At 38.9% G+C, this 26,638-nt stretch overlaps 1 protein-coding gene across 2 annotated transcripts; it reads right to left on the reverse strand.

The window, feature by feature from the left end:
- Positions 1–609: 609 nt before the first annotated feature.
- LOC134752928 (serine/arginine repetitive matrix protein 1-like) lies at positions 610–26,606 on the reverse strand. Of its 2 annotated transcripts, XM_063688714.1 has the most exons (19): positions 26,572–26,606; positions 26,187–26,385; positions 25,524–25,679; positions 23,556–23,616; positions 23,114–23,200; positions 22,733–22,860; positions 21,164–21,803; positions 20,904–20,996; positions 20,044–20,149; positions 16,444–16,575; positions 15,705–15,837; positions 13,634–13,752; positions 12,966–13,180; positions 12,293–12,467; positions 11,506–11,627; positions 11,138–11,217; positions 10,977–11,042; positions 10,538–10,882; positions 610–3,715 (listed from the first exon to the last, which is right to left on the reverse strand). In XM_063688714.1, the coding sequence occupies exons 1-19, from the start codon at positions 26,580–26,582 to the stop codon at positions 3,584–3,586; spliced, it is 3,000 nt and encodes a 999-aa protein (XP_063544784.1). In that variant the 5' UTR covers positions 26,583–26,606; the 3' UTR covers positions 610–3,583. The 2 variants fall into 2 exon arrangements, with proteins under 2 accessions (XP_063544784.1, XP_063544787.1); XM_063688717.1 differs by lacking the exon at positions 20,904–20,996.
- Between the last annotated feature and the right edge of the window lie 32 nt (positions 26,607–26,638).

The raw sequence follows: 26,638 nt of genomic DNA on the forward strand, positions 1-26,638 counted from the left end.
ATTTGCTTTGTAAATGCGTCACGTAGTGAAGAAAAAGAAAATACAAACAACAGGATGTTTGATTATAAAACTGCACAGCACTAAATAGCGGCCAACCAACCAACTACGTGATTAGTTGATAACCATGTGGTTTTTGGAGTACGGTTCAGTTTTTTGTCTGGCAGTGTGTTAAGGGAAGTAATTTAACAAATAAAAGTCCAAAGAATTCGAGATATGTTTATTTAAAATTTCAGTCTTTTTAATTAAACTCAAATAATGACCTTTAAATAGATATAAGGCGCCAATAAAATCATCTCTATGAAACAATTTAATTGCACATTCTATTTAAAGATCTTATTTAGTGCATCAAAACGCAAACGTAACCTTACAATTCATTATGTATACATATTCACAGGGTCAAGTTACAATAAAACACGATTTAGAACTTTTTTAGTTTTATTTGAGATCTGTACATTTTGTCTGCCTGCAAGTCTGGCTATCAGCGTCAAATGCCGACCAATAGCATCTGTCCCTGTCGCACTAATAGTATGACAGGGACAGATGCTTTAAGCCGGCGCGACAAAACTCTAAAGCACGGAACCTGTAGGCACTTTCAAAATAACAACAATATAGTGAACATAATGGTTTATTGAACAGCGGTTACATGGGGAAGCAAATATGTATTAAATCTGTTGGCCTAATGCAACACGAACTATGTGTTGACATGTCCTTTGTCCGTCTTCTTACATCAAGATATATTTTAAACTTACATTAAAAACTTGCATTCTCATAATGCTGTTTACAACAAAATTAAATGTCTTACAATCTAACATGTTGACATTAAATTATAGTCTAATAGTCCCTGCATAGCAAATTATATAAAAAATTGCTAATTGCACGTTTCGTTGAGTCAATTTAACTACTACTTAAATATTTTCAATAAGGTATACAACGTAACCATCTGGACAAATAATGAAATCAATAAAACTCTATGTATCGTTTTATCAAATAATCAATAAATCGAATGCATTGACTGTATAAACGCAGTAACATAGACTACCATCCAAAGTGGAGTGATTATTCAAAACCAGGGACCGGACAACCCTTTCCGCGATAAAACCCTTTCAATGGGCGACACTTAAACATGGCTAACACATTGAAAGACTTTCCCTTTTGAACTGCAAGCCCATTCATACCCTTACCTTTGACTAACCCTTACCGAAAAGCTAACCAAAAATAAGGCTAGCTCTTAATAAGGGTTACCCTTATCTTTAAGCGCTTTTTATAAAGGTTTCCCTTTGCGTGAAAGAGACAGGATTAGAATATATCTACGGTAGTGTATGAAAAGGAAAGAAAATACGTGCCTAGTAAAGAACGCCGCCGTCGCCGCCGACGATCGCTCGGATTCGAAGTAATGTGTGCTTTATGAACAAGGTAGACGACTTAAATTAGCACGCTTATATGCTAAAAGGGAAGCCCTTTATAAGGCTAACCCTTATAAGCAATATGCAAGGTGTTGGTAAGCGGATGATAAGGGTTTTGTAAGGGTATTTGGGCTACCGATTACTCAAATGTGGTAGCTTTATATAAGGGTTTTTAAAAGCAAAACAAAGGGTTTCGTCTTTCAATGGGTATGGTGAGTTAAGCCTTATGCAATACCCATATAAAACCCCGATAAGGGATAGCGGGCCGGTCCCTGTTCAAAACCCATAGCAGTCGTGATAAAGTGATTAGGTAATTACTGGCAAAATACAGAATGAATATCGTTCTTACTACTTTCACTAACATTTTGTAATTTTGTCCAGAAACAGACACACATTGTAAACTTTTTTATAAATGCAACTTTTATCTTAACACCATCCGGTGTTCGGATGTATCGAAAATAAAAATTATGATTTGTATTGTTGCTACACTTTATAGCAAAACATATAACAAGGCATAGCAACTATTTCAAGTGTCATGATTAATATACAATTAATGTGCTGATACAAACAAAATATTTACTATTTATATCAAATATTAACCATTTGTTGTTAGTATTTTTGTAAAACTAGATGCAACAAATTATTGTATTAACTATAAACTAAGAGACAATTTTGCACCTGACCAGTAATAGTCATCTAAATAAATTTTATTTACTCGTTAATTTTATATTCGGACCGAGTCAGGCTAAACATTTGTCAAATATAATATAGCCATGCCCTTTAATAAATTGGTAAGAAAAGAACAGACCTAGTTAGAGTAACTACTATAAATTTAGCATTTATTTTGAGACCGAACTTTATTGAGGTGCAGATTAGTTTGAAAACATAGATTCGCTCAATCTTATGAAAAAATAAACTCTTATTCTATACATGTTTTTAACATAGAAAGTCAAACATTTGCCTACTGTTCCGATGTTGCACAAAGAATGGCGTAAGTTACATCTAATTTGCGATTGACACATGATTTAGGTAAATGTGTCAGAAAAAAAAACTAACTACATATTACAAGCCTCATACTATTGGACAATGGGTTTTAAATATGGACCTTATTCAGTAGGCAGGAAATCTAATGGATAAAAACGGCTGTCAATCAGAAACTAGAGGTAATTTATCTACATCAAGATATGTACAATACAATAGATGGGTTCATAAAATATGCAACATACATTATTTTCATGCTTTGAATTAAACAACATACATGGTTTTTAACATAGTATAGTCACATGATAAAATTAAGCTATGCGTCACTAAAGAACCTCATAATCAGACCTAACCTCTTATTCGTATTTGTGTTTTATTCTCACACGTGCAAAATATTGAAGAACTGTAGTAATTTACTGTCTTATGTGCTATAATTTTCACAAAGACAATAAAATGCGATAATATTACAATTAACAAGGAACTAATACAGAATGTCAATAATGTTTCATCAAACGTCAGTAATAAACCCAAGACGTTTATTAGAAATAAATTGCCGTAAGGCTTAACTTTTACAAGATTAGCCTGCTGAGCGTAGTGTTATACGTATATGAATGGTTTAACCATTCATAATGACAGTTGTTTTCTAATACAAAAATGGCTCACACAATGTTACAACATGACCATGTAATGAATTTCAGTACTTAAACATTTCAAAAATTTGATTCCAAGTCAGTGTTGTGTTGGGTTTGGTAAAAGCAGACGTAAATAATAATTTACATAAAAATAACATTTTTTACTACGTAGGTACATACATTCTTTAAAGATTTTTTTACAAATTTTCTTTTATAGCACATCTCACTTTAGTGTAAAAGTATTACGTATATCTGAAAAATACATATAAGTATCTGAAAAAAAAAAAGAACCTATGGCATACTATTTTAAAATATACATCAAGTTAGATACGTCTTGGTGACATTTAGATAGGTACAACTAATTTTCTTTTTATACCACGACGGTGGTAAACAAGCATACGGCCCGCCTGATGGTAAGCAGTCACCGTAGCCTATGGAAATAGATTGAAATAGTTCTGCGTCTAAATAGTTTTTTATTAAATGAGTTAATTCATTTCTGCAGTACAATTAAACTTCGCACTTAAAAAAAATTGCTTATAATGTATTGAAATAAAGTAAGTAGTGTGACTAAAGCAAGGTGACGGTAAGGCGGCTGGCGGCCACCATTTTGTTGTTGAACTTCTTGCGGAAAGCGCCGGCCGCCACGGTGCTCTTGAACGTGATCTTGGCGCTGCGATCTTCCTTGTCCAAAATTAAGCTCTGGAACATTTAACCCAGCATTTCGTGGTGCTTATTGCTCGTAACTTATAAACATAAAAATTACTTACATCTGACTAGACATTAGAGGGAAAATAAGAAAAATGTTAGGTAGCTAAAATAAATACAATAATATACAGTTAGGTAATACTAGAATATAACAACAAGAAGCCAGCATAAAGTTTTTAAACGTTGAATGACCAAGACGTTACACTGTCATTAGCTACTTTGAACCAGTTACAATTATATCAATTGTGAGAACATTCGAAATGGCACATAAGTATATTAATTTATTTGAGATCGTCAGAGGTACATTGAATAATGAACATTATTCATATCACCTCTACATCCTTTCAAACATTTTTATGGTTGTAGTGCGACCCCTTTGTCTTAAGCACTTAACACTTTTCGTATTTTCAGACTACAATCTCAACATGAACATACAGTTAGTTATGCTGATGGTCTGGTTAAGTACATATTATCAGGTTGAAATTGTATAATACAAAATGATTTACAGTAAGGCATGCATTTATTTTGACCAGAATAATTCGGTTACGTGACAAGAAAAGTAAAATCGGTGTATCGATTTGAAAATACACATATGAACTTTTGTCATATCAATTTATCACAATTACAAATTGCTACAGGCAATTAACTTCGTAAAATTTTCTTCACTAGTTTAGTCCTTTACAACGAGAAAGTCAAAATAAAGATCAGCCAATGTAGCCCCAGACATGCTCATTCTGATTTTAGATCTTTATAGTTATGTACAAATTAAAGTAGGTAGTTAATCCATTTTTTTAATTATCTATTATGGCTTCCAATATCGGTACTCGGTAAGTACCACATGCCATTAATAAAATTTGGCGATAGACGTAATTTATATCAAATGCAATTATTGACCAATAAATAGTAAAATTTCGGCTTACTATAAACGCAAAAAAAATACATATTCTCTCCGTAACATTAACTGTTCATATTATTGCTAATACACATGAACATAAGTCACACTGAAAGTTTTTAGAATGGACCAGATACTGCAATTAAAATGGATTTAATATTTTTTTTAAACGCTACTTCTGTGCTTATTATTTGAGGTACACTCCATTCGGCTGTCATTTGTTTTATAAGGATAAAAAGACGTATTTTTTTGACGATTGGAAGAAGAAAGTTAGAAAAAAAGTCTTCTGTATTTTTTTTATATCGGGGCCTACTTTTCCTGACGTTGATATAACCCACCGAATCAACACGTGATGAAGTGGCGAGAATTATCGAGCGAACTAAGTGACAACAGAATGCCGGTGCGCATAAAGGGAAAATTATATAAAACGGCCCTTACATACGGTGCTGAATGCTGGCCAGTGATAAAAGTCCATACCACAAAAGTACATAATTAAACGGAGATGAAGATGCTGGTATGGGCGGGAGGTGTCACCTTGTTAGACCGGATCAGAAATGAGTTCATCCGTGGCAGTTTTAAAGTAAGACCCATTGAAGAGAAACTCGCTGAAACCAGTCTTAGGTGGTATGGACACGTAATGAGGAGACCCTAGGAACATATGACCAGAAAGGTCCTCAGTATAAACACCGGTCCGAGGAAGCATGGAAGACCCCTTCAAACTTAGACAATGACCTAAAGAAAGCCCAAATCAATGACACGACGACCCAGAACCGAAGAGTATGGCGAACATTGACAAAGAGAGTCGACCCCAAATGAAATGGGCTGTGGCTAGGAAAAGAGAGAGAGAGAGGGGCCTACTTTTCCTGCGACTATTAGTGTATTTTATAATCATGAGAAGATCATGACACGATGGATCATGTTCGACATGTTTAACAGAGACGTTTTGAGCTAAAATTTAAAAGTGTGCGATTAAATTGATGACACGCTGCTGAAAAAGTTGTACAACTCTAGGTATGACTGGTCTGAGATTTTTTTTTATCACAACTACAATACCAAATCGTCATAGTAAAAGTTCGTTAGTAAGATTAAGCCGGGTGCTATTCAGATTGGTTAGTCAGTGGTAAAAAGATGTATACGCGTTTTCGGATTGAGTAAGACAATTAAAAAAAATATTATGTAGTTGTTATACATAATAAGATATTTTAAAAACTTTCAGTGTTTTCCAATACTCAAATATAGTCAAGATCATTTATAGATATATTTATTTCTAATTGGAAATTACATGTTATTTTCACTTAAAAATACACAAATTCACAAAAAGATCTATTTGAACAATAATGGATAGAATATAGCTGAACAGCGTACATTCTTATAGTATTTTTGACATAGATTGGGTATGGTAACAGTCATCATCTCCATACAATTTATAATCTTAAAAACGAAGATATGTATTGATATGGCTGCTGTCACCGTAACCAAGCTGTTTGAAAAATACTATAACGATATAAGGATATTTGTACATATGTTTAAACGATGTTTGTTCCTATGTAAATGAACTTGACTATATATAAAAATTCCTCATTGTCGAAAAAGTTACATTCACAAAGTTCAGAGAACAATTTCAATTCATTTACAACATTATTAAACATGTCATAATAAAATAATATATTAAATCTTATCTATGTATATAGGTATTTACTATATACAGTAATATACACAAATAAATATCACAGCTCATAATCACAGGACATAAAACAGTCAATTTGCTCAATAAAAGTAAAGTATAATAATTAAAAGTAAAACACGCAAACCTTAAAATACCACAAAAGACAATTAGCTGTTGGTGCTTTAGATAAAAATCATTCCACATTTTACTCTACTACTACTCTTAATACAAACTATTATATCTTAAACTTTGCCCACGTGAGCTTGTCTCAATACGTTATAATCTTATAATATTTTTCACCACCACAGATGGTAAAGGCACTCTTGATTGTTCAAAAATTAATACAAAAAGTTGCATTTTATCCACTTGTGAGGCAAAGTAATGAAATGCAAATTTTGAGTTGTTTTTTAGGTTTGCTGGTAGAATTGACTTTTAAATGATGATTTTGAAAAATACATATTTAATAACATTCATTTTGAATGTGTGTGCTTTGATTTTAATTGATATTTTACAGTTAGTATTTTTCCTTGTGGTGGTGTGGTGAAAAATTTTGTGTTTCGACCAGTGGCAAAATTAGTTTAACCCTCGTGCCTTGAAACCCTCGCAACACTAAAGATTGCATTAATCGAACCACTCGCTACGCTCGTGGTTCAATTTTTGAATCTTTCGCTTGCTCGGGTATCAATATTAGCACGAGAGGTTAAACAACAACTTTGCCCCCTTTTAAAACAAATAACTATTTCTGCTTGATTTTGTTTTATAAGTGAAAATTTTAGTCAAACATATACATATTATCATATTTTATGCAAATATAAGATTTTTTTGTTTTTTGTTTTTTAGAAATCACCATTGTTTTGTTGGATGGTTTGCTGGACAATACATATAATATCTACGTCAAGCATTACGGTACCATGTTTTATATGGTAACGCTAGTTTAAAATGAGTTAACTAATGTAGAAGTTTTGGCATGTGTTAAAATTGCCAAGTGTTCTAGGTGTTTATGAGCTCTCGTCAAGGAATAATAGAGTTATTTTTGTATCTCGTCCATCAATTTTCATTTAATCAAAACCACAGCTTGTTTATACAAGGCCAATTAAGAAACTATTGAATATAGAAGAATGTATTGGTATGGTGCTTCGAATTGTAATTTGAGAATAAATGCTCTTGTTTTACGTTCCAGAAAAATATGGTAAAGGCCATGTAACAAACATTAAACCTCCACATTATCGGAATCCCTTTAGTTTTGAGCATGTTATTAAAATCTCAAAAGGAAACAAGGTGCAAATGACTAGAATATTACTAATATTGAGTGCTTATATAAGAATATACTCTCTTAGGAGGTTATAAGAATAGTAAGAGTACATTATTGCAGAGGCCGGGAAACGGCAATTCGTGGATGAGTATCGATTTTGTCGGACGATGCGAAGCAACACGAAGTACGACAAAGAATACGAATCCACGAATTGCTATTCCTGCCAAGGCCTATATAGTGCTTTTCTCCAAACATGCTAGGAAATAAGGTAAATAATCATTATTTAAGCATCAAGCATCACTCAAATCGAACCTTCACATCAAAAACGTCAAAAACAATTTCCCTGTTTAATTATTTTTTTAAAGTTAAAGGCACAACTCATACTGCCATTCAGTACCATTCAATATTCGTTCATTCAATTTAATTGTGCAATATAAGCTGTATGCGCACGCCTGAGACGCTAAAATTCCTTAAAAAAAAGTTATGTAGTCTTTGGTTTTATTAATCAGTATTCGCACGATCATACACGACGTTCTTGCAAGAACGAAACATGTAAGTTGGTTTACAGTACATATGGTGCTACTTTCTCGCACTAGTGCGTCAAATAGCACTTTTCGTGCATATGTCAAAAGTTTAAAGGGCCATATATACTGTAAAGCGTTGTACGATACACGTTCGCACGTCGCAACTCGTGTCGATTTAAAACACTCCCTGCGGTCGTGTTTTAATTTATCGCCACTCGTTTCGAATTTCCTCTTTTCCGCACTTGTATCGTAAATAACTATTATCTTCCTATCTCACTATCCTATAGCAGGCCTATGGAACTCTCCGCGCGAGCTCGGATTTATACCTACGACTCGCTTCCCGCCGGCGGGACTCAAGCTAGCCAGTTGGTTGCCACACGCGCTCTCGCACGCACGTCACCGCGCGCTGTGCTAAAGAAGTGTCCTCGTCACGAACAAATAACACAGCTTGTAGTGTGGATGGATACAGAAACAACAAAACAAATAAAAAGTATAGTTTTTTCCTCTTTCGACGGATGAGGCAAAGTAAGTAGACATTCTCAATATAGGTACTTACACCTACTGTTATTATTTTTACGATAGTTACAAGCTACGTACGTACTATTAAATTATTTTAAAGATATAAGTAATGTTTTTTACGACACACTTATAGCTAGATATCTACCTAAGACACCTAAGTATTTGTAATAAGCGTCTGCAACCCTAGCGTTGTGTCGGCGCGCGCGTTGAAGGTCACTCCATTGTATTTTTGTGTAGGTATCAAAACAGTAGGTATTTGCGTTTTCTTTGAGAGATAAGTATCTGTTCGTAAGAACTATTATATAATCTGTGCCTATAGCTTGAAATGACTGCTGACCCGTGTAGACGCGACTATAATAATAATTAGCTGTTTGCATTGTATTTTCTTAGTGGGTACATATTTTTAAAAGGTAAAAATCAATACAGAAATAACATCCCGTCCGCTAAAACTGGAAAATAATTTGAATTTTTAGGGTTCCGTACCCAAATGGCAAAAAACGGAACCCTTATGGATTCGTCATGTCTGTCTGTCTGTCCGTCCGTATGTCACAGCCACTTTTTTCCGAAACTATAAGAACTATACTGTTGAGCATTAAGATTTTCACACAAAAATAGAAAAAAAAAACAATGAATTTTGGGGGTTCCCCATACTTAGAACTGAAACTCAAACATTTTTTTTTCATCAAACATATAGTTATGGGGTATCTATGGATAGGTCTTCAAAAATGATATTGAAGTTTCTCATATATATTTTGTCTAAACTGAATAGTTTGCGCGAGAAACACTTCCAAAGTGGTAAAACGTGTCCCCCCCCCCTGTAACTTTTAAATTAAGAGAATGATAAAACTAAAAAAAAATATATGATGCACATTACCATGCAAACTTCCACCGAAAATTGGTTTGAACGAGATCTAGTTAGTAGTTTTTTTAATACGTCATAAATCGTAAACCGCAATTTACCTTTCACTCACGTTTCACATAAAAAAAACATTGTTTAAATTGTGTAATGTACGGAACCCTCGGTGCGCGAGTCCGACTCGCACTTGGTCGGTTCTTTTATTTTAGTTTGACCATAAAGAAGAACTTCCCGTGCTATTTTTGCTACAATAAGGTGAACATTTCCGAGCATATTGGAGAAAATATATGTAAGTTACATAAACAACAAATATCCTATTGCGCAACCTGTGCGAAAAATTGGATATAAGCAATTATTTCATATAACGGGTTATTCTACCTACAACACCAACAGCACTTGATATATCGCTAGGAGAGTTCTTAGGGACATTTATGACAGTTGCACACCTAATCAATGTGATAAAAAAGCATATAATATATAATATATGCTGCATATGTAACATATTACAAAATTTATCCGACCGATGGCGCGAAGTCGATATCTAAGAGTCCGTCACTCGTGGATGTGAACAACTAGCGCGGGCTGAACCTAACTACAGAGAGGGCTTTGGCGAACTTTTTCTTTGCCACAATTAATAATTTGATGTTCATTCGAGTTGGGCAAGGTCTTTCATAGAACAGTGCCATTTGTGTAGAGCTCTGCGTTATTAACCTCATTTCAAACATTTGTTTCTTTCGGGAACTACTGTTTTCAAAACCGTTATTAGAGGTTCCGACTGGATTTTAAATAAAAATGTAAAATTCACGCCATCATTGAAAATGGTCATAGTTTTTACATTCTGCGCTCCCAAATGGCAAAAACGACTACCGAAATTTAAAATGGGAATTATTACTGGAATTTGCATGTATAAGAGTTTCACAAAATTCACAGCATTGACTTCTGAATGCATGATAACGCATTTGTAATAGGGGTGTAAATAAATTTCTTGCAGAGCCAATATATTATCTGGTGAAAGCTATAATCATTTTGCGTCTAAACCAATACATAATGCAACTGCCATAATTGCGCCAACTGTACACCTTGTCGATATCTGTATATGAGTATTACCTGCACGTCACTCCCCGCTAACGTCTTCAACCTGGTGTCGGTGATCCCGTGCGGGAGGTTGGAGACGTCGGCGACGAGGCCGCTGTGCTCTTGGAGCAGGCGGTCGTCGTCGGAGCCGCTCTCGTACTCGATCTCGGGCTCGTCGCGCTGGACGACGATGCGCGGCTTGTCCGTCCCGATGGCGGTGCGCACGGCGCGGCTGAAGATGCCCGGGTTGGGCTTGCTCGGGTCGTTCACCTCGATGCGAGAGAACACGGATTTCTCTTTAGTCTGAGTGACCTTCCGCTGTAGGACGACGCGGCGCGTGAAAGCCTTGGATTTGTCCTCCTCTTTTTCTTTTTCAAGCTGTTAAATTGATAATTTAGTTTACATATGGCAAGCTCTGTAGCAGATTTGCTTTATTATTACAGAGAATAAACTGAACTGGATAGTAACTTACCTCTTTGTTTTCAAATATTATTCTTTGTCGAGATTTGTTTGTAACCTGTTCCGTCGTTTGTTTTGGCTGAAACCAAAAACACAGTTGATAAAATTTACCGAATAAAAAAATATTTTTAAATTTGATGGTTCGTTCACTTAATATTACCATGCGAGACTTACCTTGACAGCCTTTTTCTGAGGAGGCTCAGTATCGATTTTGGTAGAGCTTGTCACAGTCGGTTTCTTAGCTGGAGATTTTTCTGCAAAATTTAAATTTTGGTTACAATAATGCATATTAAGATAATTTAGTGATTAACTAAGGATAATTCAATTACCCAATAATTATTAAATAGTCAATAATAGTAAGATTTACGGCCATACGGGTTGAAGGATAAATAATCAAATATTAGTCGCATTTAGTAATTATTATCCTGATTAACAATAACATTAATACAATGCCCGTGCTAACATTATTTAACTTTTGTTACCAATTAAAATTGTACTAAAGGTCAGAGTGTCAAAGTAATCAATTTATCTTGTGTCGTTACCTCTCCTCTTCTTGGGCTTTTCATCGTGGAAGACGATCTTCTGCCGGGGCGGCCGCGGCGGCAGCTTGGAGCGCAGGTCCAGCGCCAGCGCCGGCGCCGGCTTGGGAGGCGCCGCCTCCGCTCTGGTTCACAATCATACTGCGTTACTAACACTACTACGAGTACTACTACCTGCCTCGATAACGCGTGTTCGCAATGTTATGGCAGGTACCTCTTTACAATAGCCCAATCTTAAGCTCCAGTCAAACTTCATCCATACTCCTGAACTCTTTTCATTTTTGCTACAATAGCCCTAATGCCTCCCGAGACCGGTTCACGGGTATATATTGCTGTACCCGTGAATGGGTTCCACCAGGCGTTCTACATGACATCAAATTTGTCTTTAAGGGCCTCTGTGATGTTGGCTTCGGTCCCACGCACGCCTCCCAAGGATCCGGGACCCCACGGTCTCGAGATATGGAAAGACATACATTACTACAATATATACTTACATACAGACAATGCATAGAGAGTCAAATTCGAGTTTTGTGAATGAAGTTCTCCAAACAATAACCTTCAAAAACAGTTTTAAAAAGATGGCAAGCAGGACTGCGCCGCAAAAACAAACAACTCTTTTCATTGTATACTTAGTAGGCGTATTGTGTCAACAATAGGGTTATTTACGTGATAATAATTGAAACCTAACAGTGAGCATTTGGCAGTCTTGCTCTATAGTACCTATGTGTTATGAGAATTTTTTTATGGGTTTTATTTCTAAAGTGACACAAAATACGCAGCCGGAACTGACTTGTTAGGTTTCTCCTTGAAGCGGCCGCTGTCCTCGTCGTCGCTGAGCATGTCGTCGATGTCGCCGAGCAGGAAGGCTAGATCGTCGTCCTCGCTGCAGCGCCTCTCCTTGCTCTTGTCGGGCAGAGGCGGCGTCAGTGCGCGCTCGGGCGACGCGCGTGGTGGAGTCAAGTTTTCTGAAATTCCTCAATTATAAGTCACTTCCAATAAATATGTGAACTTTCAAATCTTGCAATACAAGTAATTTTAAATGGACGTTTTACTTAGTGTTAATCTAAAACAAATCATTAGTCGGCACGCTACGAAACAAACAACACTCAAACTCGTATTTCTGGAATTTAGGTTGCTTTAAAAACAAGTTCTTGACATATCATAAGTTCTTGTCATATTTATGTATGATTGTCCTATAATATTTGTTTATTTATCTGATGGATATATGGCTCCATATAAGGCCACTTCAGCCTAGTGATAACTTACTAAATAACTTGACTATCCCTATCTAACTGTATCTGTAGATGTATCTGGGTTAGTTAGTTAGTCTGCTGGGCATTTTCCGCAAATCGACATCCAATGTGCCTATTTTGCGTGAAACGAGGTAGCGCTACTCTAACCACCCCAGCTCCTCCACGAAGCCTAGCAAATTCTTCAGTGTATCTGGGTATTTAATCACTTACCGCAAGTAGAATTGACTTCTGCCGCTTCCTCCTTCACTGGTGACCGGTCTCTCTTCACAACTTCAGGTTTTTCTTTCCTTTCAGGGGAAGACCGCGTCGTATCAGGTTTATCCAGCTCTGGGCTGGTCGTTGAAGGTTTGTCTGGAGAAGCAGCGGGTTTACTTTCTGGCTTCGGTTCAGGCTTGGGCTCTTTGACTTCATTGCGTTCGCGCTCTCTGCAAAATTACCATTATTATAGATGTCATTAAATTTTCATTTATGTAATAATAATTGGTTACAGATTTTCCGAGAGAAATTTTTCGAGTGCTACTAAGGTTACCGTTATTTAGGGTACGAGCTACAAAAAGAAACTTTATATCTTTCTCTCTGGTAGCAGTGGTAGCGTTCGCCTGATGAGCGCAAAGGATACGCATAAAATTAAATCGCCCAGGTAGCACAGTAGCTGTATAGAAGCAGAATAAAGTAACTGGTATTGCTGTTACCCAGACATTATTCGGCTGCTATACACCTACGCTACCGTGCTACCTGGGCGCGGATAATTAGGGTTACAATCGTGCGTTACTTCATGGACAACTTTTCGGCGATCGTATGAAGCTAGCAGCGTAAAGTGAAATCGTTTGAAATGTTTTAAATAGGATCTTCGGGTTAACGACATAAGTGATACGTACTTGTCCTGCAGCTGTCTGTGCAGCTGCACGGCGTTCTTTCTGCGGCGCACCTCCTTGGCGCGCAGCACGCGCTCGCGCAGGCTCTCCTGCTCGCGCACGCGCCGCCGGTACTCGCTCTCCTGAATAACAATGGCGGTCGCGTGTTAGGCTAGACTCCGTCGACCGGATTTAATCGTGAACTTTATCTACACACATATCATAAGCCCTCTATGATGCCTTCAAAATCCGTAAATAATGGCCAACATTAAGAATAACTGTTCTGTTACAACAAATTTCTTATCTGTGAAAATATTGTAATTGCTTCATTATTATATTAAAACCGATTTAGTAATGACATTCAAATTTCGAATATCTCTGATAAAAAAGCAATTTGAATTGACATCTATTCTAATATCAGTCAAGATGACGTTTTATTTTTATTTGATAAATCTCGCATAGCTGGGTTGGTATCGAACGATATGGCAATCGGCCATAGACCAGTTTGTCTCTGAATAAAAAAAACTACGCATGCGTGACATGCGTGAAAAAAGTTTTCATTTACCGCCATTTGACGGTCAGTTTATCTTTTAATTAGTTTGTAAGTATAAAATTAATTGGTTTTGTTGTTTTTAAACTAACTATATCAAGTTTCGTGTAAAATGCGCGTTAAAGTATTTCGGAGACGCCACCTCAAATCCGCGAGTTTCGCCAGAGAGCAACGATGTCTCAATGTCGGCGAAAATATAAAGTTAGTGAATATCATAGAAACTTAAAGTTTATAATATGTGTGTAGATAAAGTAGTGTATGTAACTGTACATAATTAGGCATTAAAACACTCGTGTGGTCCTTCTAAGAAACTAATTTCGTTCGTTTCTCAAAGCCAACTCGTATCTTAATGCCTTTCATTATGTAGCAGTCACTATGTTACATCGCTATAATAGTAACACGAATTGTCGTAGTAGGGTTAATAGTTATCTATATATCCACCAAGGTAATGAGTTTTTGGTGCAACATTAAGGGTCGGTTGCACCAACTGTTTGTCATCGTTAAAGAGTTCGCAAAATTGTATTGTACGAAAAGATTCATAGTAAACCGGCGCGCCGCGCCGGGTGACGTTGATCAGTCTGTCAAGTGCGGATGGTGCAACTGGCACTAAATGTAAATGAACACCTCGTCGGGCGGGCGTCTTGGCTCGGCGCTGTCGGTCCGTTCCGCGCGGTCCAGGCGGCGCCGCTCGGGGCTGTGCCGCGGCGGCGTCGGGGACCGCATGCTGCAGCAGACACACTTTAATACCTCGTCGGGCGGGCGTCTTGGCTCGGCGCGGTCGGCGCGGTCCAGGCGGCGCCGCTCGGGGCTGTGCCGCGGCGGCGTCGGGGACCGCATGCTGCAGCAGACACACTTTAATACCTCGTCGGGCGGGCGTCTTGGCTCGGCGCGGTCGGCGCGGTCCAGGCGGCGCCGCTCGGGGCTGTGCCGCGGCGGCGTCGGGGACCGCATGCTGCAGCAGACACACTTTAATACCTCGTCGGGCGGGCGTCTTGGCTCGGCGCGGTCGGCGCGGTCCAGGCGGCGCCGCTCGGGGCTGTGCCGCGGCGGCGTCGGGGACCGCATGCTGCAGCAGACACACTTTAATACCTCGTCGGGCGGGCGTCTTGGCTCGGCGCGGTCGGCGCGGTCCAGGCGGCGCCGCTCGGGGCTGTGCCGCGGCGGCGTCGGGGACCGCATGCTGCAGCAGACACACTTTAATACCTCGTCGGGCGGGCGTCTTGGCTCGGCGCGGTCGGCGCGGTCCAGGCGGCGCCGCTCGGGGCTGTGCCGCGGCGGCGTCGGGGACCGCATGCTGCAGCAGACACACTTTAATACCTCGTCGGGCGGGCGTCTTGGCTCGGCGCGGTCGGCGCGGTCCAGGCGGCGCCGCTCGGGGCTGTGCCGCGGCGGCGTCGGGGACCGCATGCTGCAGCAGACACACTTTAATACCTCGTCGGGCGGGCGTCTTGGCTCGGCGCGGTCGGCGCGGTCCAGGCGGCGCCGCTCGGGGCTGTGCCGCGGCGGCGTCGGGGACCGCATGCTGCAGCAGACACACTTTAATACCTCGTCGGGCGGGCGTCTTGGCTCGGCGCGGTCGGCGCGGTCCAGGCGGCGCCGCTCGGGGCTGTGCCGCGGCGGCGGCGGTGGCGACGGCGACGGCGGCGGCGAGCGGCGCGGCGGTGTCGGGGACCGCATGCTGCAGTAGACACACTTTTACAACAAATGCCCACTTTTCAAGCTAAGTGTAAGGCCTGAGTGGACGCTCGAATTGAGCGTGCAGCGTGCATGTTAAACAAATGCAAACGTATAGCCACGCCACGCTGCACGCCCCGCTGAACGCTCCGCTTCGAGCGTCCACTCAGGTCTTACAATTATATGATAATTCTAAATATATATTATTATATTATCTGTGAAAATTTCAACTGTCTAGCTGTCACGGTTCATGAGGTACAGCTTGGTGACAGACAGACGGACAGTGGAGTCTTAGTGATAGGGTCCCACTGCGTATGTGCCACACACACGCAGCGATTCTTTAACTTCAAGAAATTCAAAGATGGTTTTTTTGGAACTGTCAAACATAGTATGTTGAGTAGTCCAATAACCTTAACACCTAAGCCACTGAACGTCGCTGACACTGACCGCCATACATCTGTTAAACAAATGTATAACCAATGGATTGTGGAACGGAGCATGCGTTCTGTGGCTCTCGGCTCTCGGGCCAACATAACCCGTTGGGTAAGTCCAAGGTGACTGGCGATGATTGTGAACTCTAGTCTAGTATAATATAGCGGTGGTAGTGTACCGGCGGCGCAGGCCCTGCCGGTTGGCGTTGATGAACTCCTCCTGGCGCCGCAGCAGGTCATCGTCGCCGCGCCACGAGCTCGCTTCGGGAGCCAGCTCGTTCACGATCTCTATTGTCGTGTTCTCTATATATCTGCAAACATTACACCGACATATAACAATCAACAAGGTTTAGTCTACCTTCTCTTTTGGGTTCCAAATCAAATATCAGATATATGTATAACGTTAGGCCCCGGGTTAGTGGAATGGTGCAATTGGGCCTTAAGCTCTGGTTTCCTAAGAAAGCGGTGCCGTCATATAGCGGCCGTAATATTACGGACGCAAAAAGACGGCCGTCTTTACGGTGACGACACGTGGAAAGTTCCACGGCCGTATAACACACCGTCGGCCACCAATCATTTATTCAAATTTCGTGGTACAGAAGGCATTTGAAATTTCTTCATCCTCGCTGCTCCAGTTCTCATTTTGTACGTCGGTCCGGTCAAAAAAACCCCAATACCTATAATATAATTATAGAAATGGCACAGCTATCAAATAAAACGTTCACGAACCTATCGACACCGTCAAGACGGCCGCCATGCAAATGGCGGCACCGCTTTTTGACGTTACGGTGTCAATCACCGCCCTCTAGGAAACCGCGCCATTTGGTTTAAACAACGTTCTAGTGACGGCCCTGACGGCATTCACCGCTGTATTACGGCCGCTATATGACGGCACCGCTTTCCTTGGAAACCAGAGCTTTAGAGACTTTTCAAAAATGGAGTAATAAAACATCGCATTTTATTTACTTGTGTTCATTTATAAAAAAAGAGTGATTATACTAAATACTAGTGGCTCTGTGAGCTTTAGACCTCGCGAGCATAGCTTAAGATGGATGTGTCTAAGTCCTAGGATGGTTTAAATAAGAGGGTAGAATAGCTATAGACAATAGGTACTTTTTTCATACAATTTCCATTTCGGGAGAAAACGGTTTCGACTAACTAAATCGTAACAAATCATTTTGATTTTGATGTTGATCGCTTCAGCATAATATTTTCTAGGTTTATAAATTTCGCTTTTTAAAATTATTGTGGCTTTTTAGTAAGTACATTACCATTAGTTAAACCCTATGCAACTATTGATACTGGATAGGAATGGAATCGATTGGCATAAAAAATAGCATGTGAAAAATAAAAGTTTTCATTTCATACAAATTGTATGGGAAAAGTTTTCCTCGATTTGTGGCTTTCCTAGGCGAAGTTTTTTATGGTCCCATACAAGCTTTTGATCGTGGATAGGAATGGGATCGATTGGCATCAAAAAAACATAGGAAAAGGCTATTAGGGACACAGCCGCAGTGGTTGACGTGAAACGTGGCGTGGAAAAGTTATTGCGAAGACCGCATAGGGCCGCTTAGGGACCTCATAGCGTAAAGCAGGCGCCCTGTATGTAAGACTTGAATGTTGAGCTTTGCCCTACCCTACAGTGAAAAGCTTGTAGGTAAGAGAAAAAGGGCGCCGCAGGCATTTGTCAAAAATTATCTTTTTCTTGCACCCTGTAGGTACCTATGTTTTTTCCAAAATCGGTAAACCCCAATATTCATTAATTTGAAATTGAGGGAAGGTTTTCTAAGACCATTTTCACGTAGCAGCACGGGATCTGGTAGTTGCCCTCACTGACCCAAACCACCCTGTATACCTGGCTGATTTTTGAATTTCTAAAAGTATTGAAATGCTTAGTAGTGGAGATATATTGAAGGGAGCCACACGAAATCAAGCGCTCGAAACTCTAAAAACCGCACAAGTGCGGGTCGGACTCGCCCACCGAGGGTTCCGTACGTTTTAGTATTTGTTCCTATAGCGGCAACAGAAATACACCATTTATGAAAATTTCAACTGTCTAATAGCTATCACGGTTCATTAGACACAGCCTGGTGACATGCAGACGGAGAGACGGACAGAGGAGTCTTAGTAAGTAATAGGGTCCTGTTTTTACCCTTTGGATAAGGAACCCTAAAAATCGGCCCGTTTCGACCTCACGATGTCACCACATATCGAGCAAATTAGGCACTACTTAGCTAGGTCACCTGTGTTAAAGTGACATCTTTGTTAGTTATTATTAAACTTAACCATCTTCACCATCCATTCGTACTTCACCATCTTGTTTAACATGGATGATCACTCACATGGACAGGCGTTGGGCAAAATTTTCTCAATTTTTATTGAATTTTTCAATAATATTATTGAATAATTGGCTCCATAAACCCGCTCAGACAAACGAATCTATACTACCTAAACCTCAAAGTTTATAGTGCAAAAAATCTACGTATTTTAAGAGAAATACTGTAAATAAAACTATATGAAATTTGGAATAAGAAGAACCACTTAAATCTAAATAAATGTATGGCTCCGCGGTTAAGAACACTAGAAAATTAAAATAAAAAAAACCATATGTTTTAGGTCTAGTTAAATAAAAGCTTGTAAAAATGAAACGAATACGCTTAGCCCGCGCTTGATCAATCAATAATATTATTTTCATTTTTTGAAAATAGAAAAATATAAAATAAATAAAAAAACAATACGAAATTTAAGTGAAAAAAAAAATACAAAAGTTATGCAGCAGCATACAATTAACGAGGATCGAACCAGGGACCACCCGTTGCAAACGAAAAAAGCGACTGTTTGCAAAACACGCCACGCTAGTTCTTATACAAGCTGACGAAATATGGCTACTCTTTCTCCAGTAAAAACTAAACATCTAAATACCGCCAAAACCAGCAATACAAAATTTCTGCATTTTTTTGCCGTTTAATCTGTAAACATATCTCTAAAAGAAAATACTGTTATGATATCGATACGACTATTTGTTTGGGCGCGAGCTATCACGACTCCGCCATTTTGAAAAATTTCCAAAAACCGGGTCGACAAAAAAATTATATTTAATCATAAAATTTGGTCCCAAAATTTCACGAGAATCGGTTGAGAATTGCGACCTGTAGAGGAGAACATCCGGACATACAAAAGCAAAATGCGCGAGTCTAACCGTAGACCTTCGCTACGCTTCGGTCAATTAATTTCCGTTAAAATAAAATAAATAGTTGAGGTGTCTTTTCAAAAGGGTTTATTTATCTATCTCTATTTCTCTCTAATTAATATTAACCCTTAATATTAAATTAATATTAAACCTTGTGAAAAGACACACAAGGCTTATTTTTGTATGGTTTTTCATAAACCCTTTTGAAAAGACACTCCTCAGTTGTGACGTCACTACCGGTCTGCCCAGCTCACCTCACGAGCAGGTAGAAATGCTCAGGCTTGGAGGGGTTATGAATCTAATAAAAGGTCTTTCACCTCATTGAAAAGACGATTGTTATCTGAGCTGCCTCAGGAGTCAGACCTTAACGGTCTGTGTCTAACAAGTGTCCTACAAGTGTATCATTCTTATTTGCTGTACCATGGTGCTACTAATATTACCAAAATAGCTAGTGCTGATGGATTAAAAAGTGTGCTGTATAAAATTTATAAATATTAGTGTTTTACAACGAAGTTTCTTTTCTACACCGAAAACCTTAGCCCTCCTATTACGAATTATTACGAATGGAAGACTACTGATCAGTTGTTACCTTTGAGGAGATCGTCTTGGGAACTTCCTACTGGCGGCCCGCGCCAGCGCGTTTCTCTGTTCCGCGATGAACCGCTCCGCAGCGTCGTCGATATCCTTGATGGGACCTGGGTAACAAATGCACACTATTACTCTAACTAAACAATCGAAAATAATGGATCAAAAGTGGACTATGACTAGGTCATCAAAAATAAAAACACACTTCAAGCAAACATTCAAATAAATGTTTTATTGTAAAAACAAATAATTGCCAAATATTTTATCCCAGAAACATATAAATTTATTTAATAATTATTGCATAATGAATGTATCTACTACAATTTATTTACTATCAAGAAACTAGTGCATTCGGAAGTTAAGAAGGGAAAAATAAGATGAACAATTTGACTTGGTAGCACAGGACCTTGTCACAGAGAACACATCATGCATTGTACAAAAAAAACAGTAATGGGAAACGCGATATTGAATGTTTCTACTATGTACAGTCAAGTGTAAAAATATGAGCGCATACAACTTACCCAAAAATATGTTCCACAGTTTTTATTTCGCCGACATAAGAGTTATGGGACATATTTTTGACTTTTTGAGTAAGATGTGTGCACTCATATTTTAACCCATAATTTTACATCAGTGTGGTTTTTATGGGGAAGGCTGTAAATTCGATTGTCTATGGCATTGTCGTTGAATTACATAAAAAGTAACTATACGTTTGGAGCGCCCTCTACAATCAGCTTTTACCGGCCTTCGCCATTATTAATGTTATGTATGTATAGCTGTGGTATACGGAAATCAAACAAGCGGCACTAGAAGACATATCAAACTCTATATTAGGTACACAGCATGCACTATTCAATTAGTTACCGAATTTGTTTTCCAGCGTAGGGCTCAAGGGTGGCGACTTTTTAATGCGCGTGGGAATGTACGTGGGCAGCGCCAACCCTGCCCGCATCGTGGCTGGTTACAACAAACACCGCATGAGCAACTCGCAATAATGTCTCAATATGGCGTTTTTATTTAATGTTTCATTAGATGATGCATGACTAAGTTTAAACCAGGACCTTATTAGTTGCGAGATGTTAAATTCCAAAGTAGAGTCAAAGAGAAAACAGCAAAATCCTTACCTTCAACGGGCGGTTGAAAATTTCCTTTAAAATGCGGGTTGATAAGAACTTTCTTCCCAGCTAAAGCACCAGGTAAGGTAGGCGGCAGCTGGACTGGTAACATCCTCACTTCGGGCTCTCTTCCTGGCGGTTTCGGCCCAAATTCATCCAGCTTAGGTATGTTAGCGGGCAGTGGCAAGCCTGGCAGTGGTTGTCTAATTGTTATCTGAGGCATGTGTTGGCTGTTAGGAACGACTTCTCTGACTGGGGGGCCAAATGGTCTCTGATTGAATTGAGGCCTCTGGAAGAATCTAGGCTCAAAGTTAGGCCTCATCGGACCGAAGTTTGGACGCGGCTCTTCCATGTTTGGTCTGAATGGGAATCTTTGGAAGTTCTGAAATGGAGGCCGATTTTCCATGGGCCTAAAAGGTTCTTGGATTATTGGTCTTTCTGGGGAGATTTCTGGTCCCATAGGTGGCATGGGTTCCGTTCGCATTTCCGGTCTAGGGTGAGGCCTATTATCAGGGCGCATATCCGGACGGATTTGCTCAGGTCGAATATCTGGCCGTATTTGTTCTGCCCTCGGTTCTGGTCTGATCTGAGGGGAAGTTGGTCGCACTTGGGGCGGAGGGAATGAGGGACGTTGTTGAAGGAAGTTGCCCTGAAATAATAAATAAACAATGTTTTCAATATTATTATCATAAATTAATAAGTCTGCAATATGAAATATTTATTAGGTTTTTACATATACAGAATTTTGGAATTTAGCAAGCCGGAATGTTAACTCCACGTTTTTATTATAATCTCTAAAGGCTCGAGGTTGCTGTGCTATTTAGAGCTCTATAACTGCCTGGCCACAACATTGCGCGACCTGCGCTGCGACAGCGGCGGCGGGGAGCGAAAAGCGAATGTTACAAAATAAGGCGAAAGTAGAGAGAGGCCACGACCCGCCGCTGCCAGCGGCGACTCGCGCGAATTTACTCGAGCGGCCGGCGGCGACGGGGAGCGGCGCGGCGGGCGTGAGCGGCGGTACGCATCAGGCGGTGAATCGTAGAACAAGTTTTTTATAATATTCGCGCGCGAATATGGACACGGGAGTGTTTATCACGGAAATATTTAATAGGCCTACAATTTGGATGTCGAAACTACCTAAACATAAGTTGTGGGAAGGAAGAAATAAATTTTTTTTCTGCTTCTACACTCATTCTAGTATACTCGTAAAATTTTGCGGGATACTTTCTATATTCTTCGCACAACACTCTAAATTCGCCTAACGTATAACGGCGTCTATTATACTTATTAGTCTATTAAGTGCACACCTTCTCTTATATTTAAAATATCTCTCATAAAATATGACCTGCCGTTGAGGCACTGAAGAGCCACTTTTGACAAAGACATTTTTAAACAGTTGAGTACGTCCCATTCGCTCGATGCCGCCAACGCTACTGCGAAGTCGTGGCATGCTCGCCGCGCCGCCCGCCGCACCGCTCGCCGCTTAAGACCAATGTCGTGGCCAGGCCGTAACTAGCGACAAACCCACGAATAAATACACTTAATGTTGTTTTAGGCATGTGTAGCGGTGACACTCACCCGGTGCACGTTGTGGCGGCGGTAGGCGTTGTTGTAGGGCTGCTGGAAGCGCGCCTGGAACTGCGCGCTGCGCCACGACGTGCGCCCGCGCCCGCCACTGTACCCGCCGCAAGGGACGAACACTTTGTCTGCAAAACTATTGCGTTATAGACTACACAGATACTGTGAATCATTTAGTAGTAAAGTAACTACATAGTCACAATTACAACAGCAAAATATCACGCCCATGAATACTAGTAGAATTACATTTTTCAAACCACTTATTTTACAGGAGCACATGATGTAAACGAGGACGCATCTCAAATAAGCAGCAAAATAAGCAACTAAAATTAACGGTTGTTCTCTGAAAATTACAAATTAAATATATTATTAATTACTCACCAAGAGAATCAGGAATATCACGAAGTTGCGGAGTTCGCTGGGCACCGGGAGGCCGCTCAGAGAGGAACCGTTCGCGGTTGTCGCCATCTAAAGAAAAAAAAAAAATATAATGCATGAAGAAGACTGATTGCAAAACAATATTGCCTGCCTGTTTTACAAATAATGAATAAATCATGTTTCTCAACCTCGCGCGTTGGTCGCGTAAAAAAACATGTTAGGAACATACAAAAGGTTATTGGTAGAAATATTTTTTTAGTAATGGGGGTTGTGTACAATAAGCTATAGGATTTTATTCTTAATTAGTGTACAGGTTTTTAAAGGATGGACAGTGAACTTGTGATACTTTTAGCTTAGTAAGTGTAAACAAAAGTGTTACGTTTTTATAATGAATTAATGTGCGTAGTATTAAAATAAGCCTTGATAAGAAAACCATAAAACTTACTTGGCACAGTAACATTCAGTTCTGATGGCACTATTTGTGGGGATTCAATAGGTGCAGCAGGCTGTAAAATGGATAAAATAATGTTGTCAACCACTGCATAACACAGTACATTTGCTGTTTCAACACTATTTGAAAACTCTTTTTCAGTTTGCAATACAGTGTTCAGATACAAAGTCTTAAGAGGGTGATATTTAAGGCATTTTTGAACATTTCCTGCTCCTATGTATCAAGTATACTGTATAACTAACTATAAATGGCTAAATTGAAATGATATTATGAAATAAAACTATGAAAACGGATTATATCGCGTATATTGAATATACGCGATATAATCCGTTTTCATAGTTTTATTTCATGAGTAACTATCGCGGTAACCGAAGACAATATTATGAAATTATATTGTTACATCTACTACTATATCTAAATGTTATGCTACATATATATTAAATGATTTGGGAACCAACAATATATGGACTCACGAGCTGAAAATAGTGTAAGAACTTGTGTGATGTTCAGACAAAGCTGGGATTTAATAACTTGACTCATAGTAGGAGATACGTTATATATGGTCGACCTTCACCCATACGTCTGACGAATGAAACTTATATTTTATGAAAGAAAATATGTTCCTGAACATAAATAAATAGGGTTGCCTAAAGAAATATGGTCAAGGCTATTTTTAATTAATTTTTGAAAATATTTTTTTTTCTTCAAATTTCACCGATTTGTCTGACGAACGGAATAAGTTCCAATGGAAAGTATACAACTTCTACAACATGAATAAATTAGGTTGCCTATGTTTTTCCGGTCACTATTATGAGGTTGCCGTGTTTAAACAGGTGAGTTAAAATCGATAATTGCACCCATCTGTCTGACGCTTGAATTATATATCAAAATAATGGTAATTTTATTGCGAATACAATGGTATAGGGTTGCCTGCAAAAATCCGGTCACTATGATAAAGTAAATATTTTCGGAAATAATCGCCTCGAAAGAAACAGATTTATGTAAGGATTTTTTGTTTCGTTTCAACCCTATGATGTGGGATGTCGTTGGATAGGTCTTTTAAAATAAATAGGGATTTTAGAAAAATATTTTTTGATAAAGTGAATATTTTCGGAAATATTCGCTTTGAAAGAAACAAAATGTGTGTGACATTGTTTTTATCGTTTCAACCCTATGGTGTGGAGTGTCGTTGGATAGGTCTTTCAAAATAAATAGGGGTTTTTGAACAACATTTGATAAAGAGAATCATTTCGGAAATAATTATACAGAAAGAAAAAAAAGGGTTTTTCCTTCTAACTTTTGAACCATTAATCCAAAAATTATAAAAAAAAATCACAAAAATAGTGATTAATAAACACATTCGAAAATAGTTAAAACAATTGGGATCAGTTAAGCCGTTTTTGAGTTATCGCTAAAAATCTTTCCTTCTTATTTTCTTTAAAAGCCTGGCAACCCTTATTTGTGACCGGATTTTTGCAGGCAACCCTATAACATTGTATTCGCAATAAAATTATCATTATTTTGATACATAATTCAAGCGTCAGACAGATGGGTGCAATTATCGATTTTAACTCACCTGTTTAAACACGGCAACCTCATAATAGTGACCGGAAAAACATAGGCAACCTAATTTATTCATGTTGTAGAAGTTGTCTACTTTCCATTGGAACTTATTTCGTTCGTCAGACAAATCGGTGAAATTCGAAGAAAAAAAATTATTTTCAAAAATCTATTAAAAATAGCCTTGACCATATTTCATTAGGCAACCCTATTTATTTATGTTCATGAACATATTTTCTTTCATAAAATATAAGTTTTATCCGTCAGACATATAGGTGAAGGTCGACCATATATAACGTATCTTAGACTATCAAGTCAATTAAACTATATGAAACTTACAATGATGCAAACATCTGGAATATATGGCAAGTGAAAGGGACAACAAATGATAAAATGGCTTACAATTGCAGGGGGTACGACAGCATGCTCTGGTTCATACACAGGAGGCTCGTAAGGAGCATAAGTGGAGCGGTCCTGGATGGGTCTGTCCGGAATGTTGGGCACCTCTACAGTTATGTTGGGGACCACACATTCTTCTGCAGGAGGTTGATATGGTTGCTGTGGATATTAAACAATTAATACACCACTTCCCCCAATACAAAGGTAAGTGAGAGAGGTAATATTGGAACCACAATTCTATTAATTTTGTGTTTCAAAAATAACATGTATACCACAAATAAAAATATACTTTTTATGAAGAAACGTCTGCAACCCAGCCTTAGGGCGTTGAGGGAAGGATGGAAAAATTCGCACACATCTGGTAGGCCTCCGTGGCTCAGTTGGCAGAACTGATTGGACCGGTGTTCCAATGGTCCAATCACTTCTGCCAAGGTGTAAATTTTTCCGTTTTCCTTTAATTTATAAATTTACTTTTTATGATTTTTATTGAAATGTTAGAGCAGGGGTTGACAAACTTTTGAGAAGAGCCAAGCGCTGTAGAAATCACCAGCCATAGAGCCATAGAAAGTAGGTTGAAATACAAATCAAAGTATGTATCAATGACATTATTTAGTTAGGTTGTGAAATTCATAACAACACGATTTTATGATCTTGTAAAACGCTTACTTGACTGTATGGCATGCCATGTCCTGAGAATTCTGAAGAGCTAATATCACTTCCATCATTGTAGTTTGGATCAATCGACGTTGGAACGTTCTGGGGACCGCTTTCGTAGTCATCAGCTAAGAGTTGATCCTCCTCTTCATTGCCAAGGTTATAATCTGCAAGGCTATGGTCCCCTAAATCGTCTGCCAACAAGTCTTCACTGGAAACAAATAACATCTTTGAATACCAAGCACGCATGATCACTGTGTGTTAGTAGAAAATCATATTCAATTGGACAATTTGTGATTTCGAAACACTGCTGATAAAAAGACAATCTTAGTGAACTGTTTTTAATTATATATCCTTATAAAATATTGGAATTCTGAAAAATAAGTAAATTACTAACTTATCCGACATGTTGACCACAATGTTGACACTATATTTTCATCAAGAATGAATGAAACTCGAATGAA

This window comes from Cydia strobilella, chromosome 2 (assembly GCF_947568885.1).
Source record: "Cydia strobilella chromosome 2, ilCydStro3.1, whole genome shotgun sequence".
Taxonomy (NCBI): Eukaryota; Metazoa; Arthropoda; class Insecta; order Lepidoptera; family Tortricidae; genus Cydia; species Cydia strobilella.